This window comes from Littorina saxatilis, linkage group LG7, assembly GCF_037325665.1.
Source record: "Littorina saxatilis isolate snail1 linkage group LG7, US_GU_Lsax_2.0, whole genome shotgun sequence".
Taxonomy (NCBI): Eukaryota; Metazoa; Mollusca; class Gastropoda; order Littorinimorpha; family Littorinidae; genus Littorina; species Littorina saxatilis.
Window position 1 is genome coordinate 59,389,826 of NC_090251.1, and position 11,897 is coordinate 59,401,722.

An 11,897-nucleotide genomic window follows, 5' to 3' on the forward strand; every position below is an offset into this window, starting at 1 on the left:
ACTTAGTTTGCAGATGCAATTTTGAGAAAATAATACTTAAATAACATTTAACTTAGCGAGTTTCTATGCCCTTTCATGTCAAGATCGTGTTGAAGATGAATATGCAAATTCTAAAGTTCAAATTTAGGACTTGTTGCTGTTGCACGCGTGTGGAAACCTATGTTACGACAGTGATGGCAAACTTTCAAGCGATTAATTTCGTTTAAAAAAACAATTCTGTGGACAAAATAACATTTCAACTGTCAGGTACACTTAAACCAAACACACATAACAAAAATAGCAGTCCTTGGACATTCTAAACGATTCTTGTAGTGAGGTACAAAACTAGTTGATGGTTCATGTCACAGATCAGACCTCCATTTTTCACGCATTTAATCATTTCTTTCGCAAAACAACCTTCATAATAATCATGCAAAATACTCAGTTTTGTTTGTACTATTTCTTTATTCATTTTACTTCTCAAAAATACCAATATCATGATTTAAAATTCAGTATGTTTCAATTGTGGGCTAATTTGATTATGGCACACACAAAAGGTTCAGTTTCTGAGACGCACCCATGTGTGTATGTGTGTGTGTGTGTGCATGTGTGTGTGTGTGTGTGTGTGTAAGTGTGTGTGAGTTTGTGTGTGTGTATATGTGTGTGGTATGTGTGTGTTAGTGGTGTGTCTGTGTATGTGTGTGTGTGTGTGTGTGTGTGTGTGTGTGTGTGTGTGTGTGTGTGTGTGTACCTGCGTTTGTGTGTAGTATGTGTAAGTCTGTGTGTAAGTCTGCCTTTTTCGACGAGTTTGCTTGCCTGCACTGTAGGTGTGAACGTGTAGCTGTAAAGCGTGTTTGACTACTTACACAGGATTTTCCCCAAATGCTGCCAGATACATACATGTTTTTCTACTTCATGAGTATGAAACAGAAGCCCTTAACAGCTTAGCTCACGTGCACGATGTCAGTAACCATGCATCACCGTCAGTATAGACGCACACTATAATATCTTGACCAAGGTTGAAGGTCCGAGGCCACAACTTGGTGTGGTCAGTCCCAAAGTATGTCCAAGGCTGGGTCAAGCAGCTGAACGGCGGTGAACTGAGGCGTGTCGTCCAGGATCACATACAGGAGGTCATGAACGTCACGCATGGTCTGTGAGTAATGTTTCTGTATTTTGGTTGGTTTGCTTTTTGGTGTTCCTTAACAGGCCCACTCCGCCTCACTGTCTTAGATCTGGCCAAACCTAAACATGGGATTAGACCGTCCTTCCACTTTGTCACATACCAAAACTCACCATCCTTGCTTTGGTGGGTGGGAACTTCTTCTTCTTCTTCTTCTTCTTCTTCTTCTTCTTCTTCTTCTTCTTCTTCTGCGTTCGTGGGCTGAAACTCCCACGTACACTCGTGGTTTTTTGCACGAGTGGAATTTTACGAGTATGACCGTTTTTTACCCCGCCATTTAGGCAGCCATACGCCGTTTTCGGAGGAAGCATGCTGGGTATTTTCGTGTTTCTATAACCCACCCAACTCTGACATGGATTACAGGATCTTTTTCGTGCGCACTTGGTCTTGTGCTTGCGTGTACACACGAGGGTGTTCGGACACCGAGGAGAGTCTGCACACAAAGTTGACTCTGAGAAATAAATCTCTCGCCGAACGTGGAACTATTTTGGTGAATTGATATCGGAAAAAGGCGCCAGTGCTTTTGACACCAATAGTTCTTATGACAATACCAATGTGCAAAGAGAGCCCCCAAGCTGTTGATTTTTGTAATGTGACCAAGTAGACGGATGGTCTTATCCCATGTTACTTTGCACTAAAGGTTGACTTTAAAGCCCCAGTCTGTCTCAAATGGTTTACAGAACGATTTAAATCTTGTCATGGAAAAAGCAGTTCTAACCTTATCGAACACACTTGCAATAGCATTTAATAGCATTAAATGACACAGTTCGTTTGAATGGCTATTTAGCTTGCGTAAACCACACACCAGTTTCCGTGGTTTATCTAATCCCTGAGCCATCGTGAACCCATGTGATCCACTTTCCTTTTTTTCTCACAATTTAGTCGTCAGTCTGTGATTTCAGTGCGACTCGCTGTATCTGCAATAGCACGTTATTGTGTACCTCTGAATCTAAAAGGCAACAAACGGATGCGAGTCACACGAACTTATCGGCGGAGAGTGGCTTCAAACAAGCAAGCGCTATGCAGAATATTCGCCTGCTACGGGAAAAACGACCTTGCGTGACACGCTTCCGGGCTCCCTTTTTTCAAAATTTCAAAATTTCGAATTGCACTGATCTTGTCTTGATGAAAAAAGAATTCTTTTATGATTTAAGAATGTTTGTGTAACAAGCTGTCTATCTATTATTGAGATTTTAAAAGTTAGGTCTAGCGCCAAAACGAGGCGTCTGATTTGTCTCATTGTAAATCCGGCTGGCCACGCAAAAATAAATTCGTTGAACAATGCTCGCTCTTTACGGAGGGAGACCTAGGATGTTCTCTAGAGGTGAGTGTTTAAACAAAAGGGTGTTTGTACTGTGTGTAAAAGCCTGACAGTGTCTGTGACCAGAAGAAACGGATGGTTTACGGGAAGCTGAGTGTGCCTTTAAGGCGTTAATCGACAAGCAGACAGACGTAATGTATTATTTTTTGTATCCGTGGAGTTAAATTTTTTTTAAATGTGCTTCGCGTGTGTCTAAGCCGATTGTGAAAGTATAAACAGTCGAGAGTATACACGTATCACATCATTATGCATTTAATATGCATTATTTGTGAGAGTCAGTTACATACTCATTCACAAATAAATGCAACACTTGTCACATACAAACATTTTTTTAACATAGATGTCCCACTCTGCACAGGCAGTAGTCAAGCCGTTGTATGTTGGCACGTGTCAAACCTGTGTGTGTGTGTGTGTGTGTGCGTGTGTGTGTGTGTGTGTGTGTGTATGTGTGTGTTTTGTGTATGTGTGTGTATGTGTGTGTGTGTGTGTGTGTGTGTGTGTGTGTGTGTGTGTGTGTGCGTGCATGCTTGCGTGTATGCTTGCGTGCGAACGTGACTGTGTGTGTGTGTGTGTGTGTGTGTTTGTGTGTTTGTGTGTGTGTGTGTGTGTGCGTGAGTGCGTGCTTATCTACGCCGGCGCGTGTGACTGTTTGTCTGTACCTCTGTGTGTGCACGCACGTGCGTGCGTATGTGTGTGTGTGTGTGTGTGTGTGTGTGTGTGTGTGTGTGAGTGTGTGTGTACGCGCGTGTGACTGTGTGTCTGTGACTGTGTGAGTGCATGCGCGTGCATGCGTATGTGTATATCCGTGTGTGTGCGTGTGTGTGTGTGTGTGTGTCTGTGTGTCTGTGTGTGTGTCTGTGTGTGTGTGTGTGTGTGTGTGTGTGTGTGTGTGTGTGTGTGTGTGTGTGTGCACAGACTGGAGCACTGGGACGTGAACAACGAGAACCTTCACGGTCAGTGGTACCAGGATCACCTCAGTGACCCCAACTACGACCTGGAACTGTTCCGCATTGCTCGCCACAATGACCCCACGGTCAAGCTCTTCCTCAACGACTACAGCGTCGTGGCTTCAGGATGGTCCACTAATGTTAGTATCCATTGGAATTAACCAATAACTCTGTTATAATTTAAACAACACACAATCACACACACACACACACACACACACATACACACACACACACACACACACACACACATACACACACACTCACAGACGCACACACAATCACACACACACACACACACACACACACGATCCCACACGCACGCACGCACGCACACACGCTCATACACACACACTCTCTCTTCCTCTTACTCTCTCTTTCTATCTCTCTATTTCTTTCTATCTCGTCCGCGCTCTCTCTCTCTCTCTTTTTCCCCTCTCTCTTTCTTTCTATATTTTTCTCCCTCCCCCTCTCTATGGGTCTCTCTCTCTCTCTCTCTTTGTGGAATTCTTTGCCAATAGAAATCAAACGATCCGCATCATTAAAGGCCTTTAAAAGGCAGTTGCACACACATTTGATCACACTATAAACTGCCCCTGATGTTTAGTTTCCATTGTGTACTCGGATAATGTATGCAATGCTCTTAAGTGTTTGTTTGTTTTTTAAATATTGTATATGTAGTTAATCTGAATGTGTAATCCCTCGTCCCCCTCCCCCTTCTTCTTGAAACTTTAGCTGCCTGTATATGGCCCTGTTCGGCAATACATTGCTGTACTTTTTTAAGAAATGTAAAAAACATTTACGTTTGTTTGTATCTGGTTTTGTTTTATATGACTTTGTGAGTCCAATATTTTGTATGTTTATACTCGACCATTATTTTGATGTTTTATTAGTTTAATACTTTGATGAGGTATGTGCGCAGTCTTTGCTTTTGTTTACAATAATTCTCTGTATATGTTCCAAGGACAGGTTGGAAGATTAGGCTAAGCCTAAAACCTTTATCCTTATGTAATAAAGTTCTGAGTTCTGAGTTCTGAGTTCTTTCTCTTTTTTTCTCTCTCTCTCTCTCTCCCTCCCCCCCCCTCTCTCTCTTTCTGTCTCTCACATCCTTTTAAACCCGAATGATATCATGTTACAGGACTACCTGATCCAGGCAGAGAAGGTGAAGGCGGCAGGTGTGGGGCTGTACGGCATGGGGGTACAGTGTCACTTTCACGATGACGAATTTCCGGACCCCACGGCCATCAAGGTAAGCCCCCTCTTGGCAATCCATCGGAACACCTTCTTGGCCATCCATTCTCCTTATGGATGTTGGCACAGTGCCACTGCAACCGCAATACCTGCAACAACTGCCATCACGTTAACCTTTGTTATGTACATACCAGGATTACTTAAAATAAGCATTATATGCTTGAGTTAGTTATCCTAAAAACCATGTATTGTTTTTGTCAGGATGATAATTGAATAAAGCTTTGTTTAAACCAACTGCAATACGTACCCCGTTGACCATTATCTGTAACACGTACTCCTCCTGACAATTTCTTGTAACACTCATCTTGACCATCCATTGTAAAAACCCTCATGACCGTCCGTTGTAACGTACACCCTCATCGTCATTTCTAACCCCCTCTTGTACATGTCCGTCCACTGTAACACCTTTCTTTGCCATCCATTGTAACACCTTTCTTTGCCATCCATTGTAACACCTGTCTTTGACCATACATTGTAACACCTTTCTTGGCCATCCATTGTAACACCTTTCTTTGTCATCCATTGTAACACCTGTCTTGGCCATCCATTGCAACACCTTTCTTTGCCATCCATTGCAACACCTTTCTTTGCCATCCATTGTAACACCTGTCTTGGCCATACATTGTAACACCTTTCTTGGCCATCCATTGTAACACCTTTCTTGGCCATCCATTGTAACACCCTTCTTGGCCATCCATTGTAACACCTTTCTTGGCCATCCATTGTAACACCTTTCTTGGCCAAACCGCATAGATTAATACATTCTTGTCCATTTATGTATCGTAAGAATTCGCGCCAAAAGTAAATGTTAAATGTGCTGTGCCACAGATTAATGTACAGTTAAACATACAGATACCAAGTGTGTTATATAATGTTATTGTTTATCGATTAAAAGGGCACGCTTAAGCGTCTTCCCAAAAGTAGTAAAAAAACAAAAACAAAAAAAAACCTTTCTTGGCCATTCATTGTAACACCTTTCTTTGTCATCCATTGTAACACATGTCTTGGTCACCCATTGTAACACCTTTCTTTGCCATCCATTGTAACACCTTTCTTTGTCATCCATTGTAACATCTGTCTTTGCCATCCATTGTAACACTTTTCTTTGCCATCCATTGTAACACCTTTCTTTATCATCCATTGTAACACCTTTCTTTGCCATCCATTGTAACACCTTTCTTTGTCATCTATTGTAACACCTTTCTTGGAATATATTGTAACACCTTTCTTTGCCATCCATTATAACACCTTTCTTTGTCATCCATTGTAACACATTTCTTTGTCATCCATTGTAACACCTGTCTTTGCCATCTATTGTAACACCTTTCTTTGCCATATATTGTAACACCTTTCTTTGCCATCCATTGTAACACCTATCTTTGCCATATATTGTAACACTTTTCTTTGCCATCCATTGTAACACCATTCTTTGTCATCTATTGTAACACTTTTCTTTGTCATCTATTGTAGCATTTTTTTTGCCATCCATTGTAACACCTTTCTTTGCCATCTATTGTAACACTTTTCTTTGCCATATCTTGTAACACATTTCTTTGGCATCCATTGTAACACCTTTCTTTGCCATCCATTGTAACACCTTTCTTTGTCATCCATTATAACACCTGTCTTTGTCATCTATTGTAACACCTTTCTTTGCCATATATTGTAACACCTTTCTTTGTCATCCATTGTAACACCTATCTTTGCCATATATTGTAACACCTTTCTTTGCCATCTATTGTAACACCATTCTTTGCCATCTATTGTAACACCTTTCTTTGTCATCTATTGTAACACTTTTTTTGCCATCCATTGTAACACATTTCTTTGCCATCTATTGTAACACCTTTCTTGGTCATCCATTGTAACACCTTTCTTTGTCATCTATTGTAACACTTTTCTTTACCATATATTGTAACACATATCTTTGACATCCATTGTAACACCTTTCTTTGTCATCCATTGTAACACCTTTCTTGGACATCTATTGTAACACCCCACTTTACCAATTGTTTTTAGGGATGGGGAACAGTGTAACTGCTTTCAAGGTAACACTAACTCCTCTAGACTATTCGTTGTAACACCCGTCTTGATCATCCATTGTAACACCCTTCCTGACCATCCATTGTAACACTCGCTTGATTATCCATTTTTACGACACTCTTGACGGTATTCATTGAAACACCCTGCTTGACCACCCAGTGTGGCCACTCGATCATTTTTCTTTCAAGTCCAATATTGTGACGTGCAGAGCCGACTGGACATGCTGTCAGAGGCCGGACTGCCCATCTGGGCCACAGAACTGGATGTGGGGTCAGCCAACGAGAACTCCAGGGCGGATTACTACGAAGCGGTGCTGAGAGCTCTGTACGCTCACCCCGCTGTGGAGGGCATTTTGTTGTGGGGATTCTGGGACCAGGCTCACTGGAGGGGAGAGAAGGCTGCTCTTGTCAAGGGAGCCAACTTAGAGGTAAATAGTAATTCAAGACAGTCAGTAACTCGGTTAGTGTTAGGATAAGACATACCGCATCATTATTACTTTGTGGTGATAATTTAATTAGCGTAAGAAAACACTCTCTCTGTCCGATGAACAACGTCAGTGTTAGAATACAAGTGTTACTGTGAATAGACGAACTCAGGAATTAACTCTGTTGGGCTTATATTGGTTGAGGCGAAGGAGTGGATACTCTAGCTTTTATTGAGGCAATAGTTTCCACACGTGTTCCTTGTCCGCCTGTTTCAGACACACCCCTCGCTAGGGACCGGCCAAAATTGTCACATGGGAAAGGTTACCTCAATAAAAGCAAGATTATTCAGTCATTCACAATACATGCAAACCCGACAGAGTTATTTCCGAACAAGGCCTATTGTTTAATGGCAATTTGTCTTTTCAGCTCACAGCGGCAGGACGCCGAGTTTTGGATCTGTTGGAGAACCAATGGATGACGGACGAGACGCATGCGCTCTCCCCATCACGTGACCATATCACTGTACGTGGTTTCCATGGCGACTACGAGTTACACGTGATCTACAAGGGGAGAGAACTGGGTAGCCTTAAAAAGACGTTCACACTTGCAAAGGCAGACCACTCTGTTAGCATTAATGTACAGACGTAAAATGTAACGCAGTATACGTCGTGTAACACTGCGCAGAGGTTACGTTAGTCCTTGCGATTGTATTACAGGCATGAGATTAAATAAAACACCACTGTTTCAAATATTAGGCCTCTGTTGATTCTTTGGAAAATGAATGTGCGTGTGTGTGTGTGTGTGTGTGTGTGTGTGTGTGTGTGTGTGTTCCCAAGCGCGTGCCTACCTAAACATGTTGCTGGCGTTCATGTGTTAAAAAGCTCTCCATTCGCAGGAAGAAGCGCAGCAGACCAGTTTACCGAAGGGACAAAACTTCGTACGTATATTCTCATTTCCCAGTATTAGATTTCTTCCCTTGGACAAAACGCGTTATTGTTGGTCTCGGTGGTTATGCCGCAAGTCAGTTATAGCTTGTTCGTTTATTTGGTTTTTTTTAAACTTGTAATAAGCCATTTAGTTCAGTTTATTGGGCAACGCCACACTCGCTTTGAGATCAAAGCTGATCTCTCGTAACAAATGTCAATGGATTTTCCTCGTACATCAGTTTCATCGAGTTGAATGTGTACACCCTCTGTCCATGAGCTTGCGCGCTCTTGCCCACACCCCTCGCACATACACTTTTGTAGAGGGGAGCTTGCATTACTCGTTGGCTCACGTACGTGTAGCCTATGCGATGCTAACTTTTGTCTGTCTGTGCGTGCGTGCGTGCGTGTGTGTGTGTGTGATAGAAACTTTAACATTTCCGAGTCTATGGATAAAGCTCGCATAAGAAGATTACGTCTCGGTCAAAAGTGTTTGACGTGTGTGATAGAAACTTTAACATTTGAAGACGTCACATTATGACGTAAGAGGCTAATTAATAATGTTTGTGTGATCGCATTTATTCATATGAATGCATCCACGCAGCGAGCTTTTTAATTTTTAAAACCAGATCCCTTATCTTAGTTGATCTTTTTTTATTTTTTTATTGCCGCATATTGGATTCTGAGCTCGGATTTATTTCTTTTCTCTGGAAAAACATGGATAAAATGTTTCAATCGTTCCGTGCTGTTTTATTCAAATGAACATCCGAAAATATTCATGCATCCACTCAAAACACGATCACGTGTGTACATTGATGTTGACTGAGTAGTCGGCTTTGCCCAGAATGAATGTCTGCTTCAGGTTGCCCAGTTCTTTCCCTTGGTAAGTCACGTGCACCTCGTAGTCGCCATGGAAACCCCGCAGGGTAATGGGGTCATGTGACGAGGACAGCGCGTGCGTCTCGTCCGTCATCCACTGATTCTCCAGAAGGTCAAGAACGCGACGTCCCGCAGCCGTTATCTGAAACGAGATTCGTTTGATCTCTTTACATCATTCCGTGTCCAATAAGTGTACGCTATGCAAAATCAGCACAGTTGCAAATTGAAGAATACAATCATAAATAAAATAGTGCGATAGTTATTACAACGTACACAAATGAAAAAGCGTGACAACAGCAATATTTGATTTGTATCTAGCTATGTAAGGAAGCTATTTAAACATGACGGTCACGAAAAACTTGTCGACTCACCATGCAAGCAATGTCTCAGTTTTGAAATCAGAAAAGAAACATTCGACTTCTAAAATATTGAGTGAACATAAAATTACAAGAACTTTGAACGGATGATTACGCTGGATAACAATACGCTCATTTTGCAAATCGGCTTTGATGCCTTTACAGAATAATAAAGCTAGCAGCTAACTTTGATATCAAAACGCGATGTAAGCAATGTTTAAAAAAAACACGTTTGACCGAATTAACCACCTGGACTATTTTGACAAGTAAGACATTTCAGTAATTACCATCCTCTTGGCAATACACACCTCTAAATTATCTCCCTTAACCATGGCAGCCTTCTCTCCCCTCCAGTGCGACTTGTCCCAGAATCCCCAGAACAAAATGCCCTCCACAGCTGGGTGAGCGTACAGAGCTCTCAGCGCTGCCTCGTAATAATCCGCCCTGGAGTTTTCGTCCTGGGCAGACACGTCTAGCTCTGTGGCCCAGATGGGCAGTCCGGCCGCCGCCAGTGTGTCCAGACGCGACTGAAAACAACAACACCTTCAAATTGTAGACTTCCTGGATAATCAATACTGCTGTTAAAACAGCGACAATAACAACACCAAGGCAGCAGCAACCGCAACAACAACAACGTAAATGTGCAGATCGAGTTCCTGGGAAAGCAATGCTGCTGACAGTTAAAACAGCGACAATAGCTACACTAAGGCAGCAGCAACCGCAACAACAACGACGATGACGACGAGGACAACAACAACAACGTAAAAATGCAGAGTTCCTGGGAAATCAATACTGCTGACGGTTAAAACAGTGACAATAGCAACACCAAGACAGCAGCGACCGCAACAACAACGACGATGACGACGACGACAACGACGACGACAACAACGTAAAAGTGTAGATTTTCTGGGTAATCAATACTGGAAATACAGACTCTTGAAAGTACCTCTCGATCGTATCCGTATTTAAAAAAAATGTTCAAAATGACAGTTACGCAGTACGCAGGAATACATTTTACAAACCCCAGGCTTGCTAAAGCACACCGCATTATATTGCATTGGCATGTTAGCATCACCCTTTATTTGTGCGCATCAATGCATTTAACAGTTATGGCATTGACAGCATTGCAGGGGCAGTCAAGTGGTAATAATTGGTCTCCAAAAAAGTAATAAACTGTGCTTTTACGCTGGGAAAAAGCAAGACAACGAACAGCAAACACACAACAACAACAAAACAAAAAAACAATCGGCATCTACACCAAACTTAGATCACACTAAAACTCCTATTGTGCTTTTTGATAACGCTCTGTGAGCACAGAACGCACACATTTTGAGCAAAAGCCAGTGATCATTCTCTGTCTTGAAGAGAAACCGCTACCTGAATGATGGACATATCTGGTTTCTGCTCGTTACCGAAGTGACACTGGACACCCATTCCGTACAGTCCCACATTGGCGTTCTTGAACTTGTCTGCTTGTATCACGTAGTCCTGCAACAGAAGGATTTTGTGACCAGATGATAAAACACTACCACTTGCACCTGAGGATTTCTTTTTATTTCTCTTAGCTGCATCAGCATCAGATAACAACGCAATTGTAACTCGATCGTACGCACATTCCCTTTCTTCCATTGTTTTTTCTTGCTCGTATCCAAAGCCAAGACAATAAACATGCAAGTGGTCTAGTGCCCTCATCTCGTTCCATGCGAGCAGACGAAACACATTATTCCTATCAGGCTGAAAGGACGCACATTCTCAAATTGAAACTTCTTTTTCAAATTCGCATAACAACTAAACTTAAAGAGGAAATGGGCTGCGTGCACGTGCTTGCGTGTTTGATCGCCTTCAACATATCACTTTCCACGCAGCGGGTGTAACACCTTATAATTATTTGACTAATGCATCTAATACACATGCAATTTATTACACACCAACTGACATCATGCATGCTATATTCCAAAAAAAACCGACGTTCGGAAATACCTCCGTCGGGTTTGTAAACGTTGTGGAAGAGGGAACACTCTTGCCAGAACCTCTGACAAACATTTGAGGGGCCAATCACTATAGGGAGGGGTGTGTCGGAAACACGTGGACAGAAGCACGTCTTTCCGACACACCCCTCACTAGTGATTGGCCCCTCAAACAACCCATAGAAACACGACGGAGTTATTTTCGGAATTGTTTACACACACACACACACACACACACACACACACACACACACACACACACACACACACACACACGCACGCACACAAGCACGCACGCACGCATGCACGCACGCACGCACGCACGCACGCACATACACACACACGTACACACACACACGCGCACGCACGCACGCACGCACACACACACACACACGCGCACGCACGCACGCACGCACGCACACACACACATGTATGCCCACACACACACACATGTATACCCACACACACACACACACACACACACACACACACACACACACACACACACACACACACACACACGTATACCCACAGAGGTAGACCAGCCCTGAGACACGACGCTGTAGTCGTTGAGGAAGAGCTTGACGCTTGGGTCCTGGTGATTAGCGATGCGGAACAGCTGC

General features: G+C 42.8%; 2 protein-coding genes across 2 annotated transcripts in view; one reads left to right on the forward strand and one right to left on the reverse strand.

Annotated features, from left to right (window-relative positions):
• Positions 1 to 728: 728 nt before the first annotated feature.
• LOC138971913 (uncharacterized) lies at positions 729 to 7,898 on the forward strand. The gene is made up of 5 exons (XM_070344759.1): positions 729 to 1,135; positions 3,399 to 3,570; positions 4,569 to 4,679; positions 6,933 to 7,151; positions 7,576 to 7,898. The coding sequence occupies exons 1-5, from the start codon at positions 1,116 to 1,118 to the stop codon at positions 7,795 to 7,797; spliced, it is 744 nt and encodes a 247-aa protein (XP_070200860.1). The 5' UTR covers positions 729 to 1,115; the 3' UTR covers positions 7,798 to 7,898.
• Positions 7,899 to 8,801: 903 nt separating this feature from the next.
• Positions 8,802 to 11,897, reverse strand: part of LOC138971915 (uncharacterized) — a 13,915-nt gene continuing 10,819 nt past the window's right edge. Inside the window, exons 9-12 of the mRNA XM_070344761.1 lie at positions 11,807 to 11,897; positions 10,685 to 10,795; positions 9,616 to 9,834; positions 8,802 to 9,093 (exon numbers count right to left, since the gene is read on the reverse strand). The exon at positions 11,807 to 11,897 is cut by the window's right edge and continues 81 nt beyond it. Of these exons, the coding sequence (XP_070200862.1) occupies positions 8,872 to 9,093; positions 9,616 to 9,834; positions 10,685 to 10,795; positions 11,807 to 11,897 (643 nt within the window). The 3' untranslated portion in view covers positions 8,802 to 8,871. The remainder of the gene's footprint in view (positions 9,094 to 9,615; positions 9,835 to 10,684; positions 10,796 to 11,806) is intronic.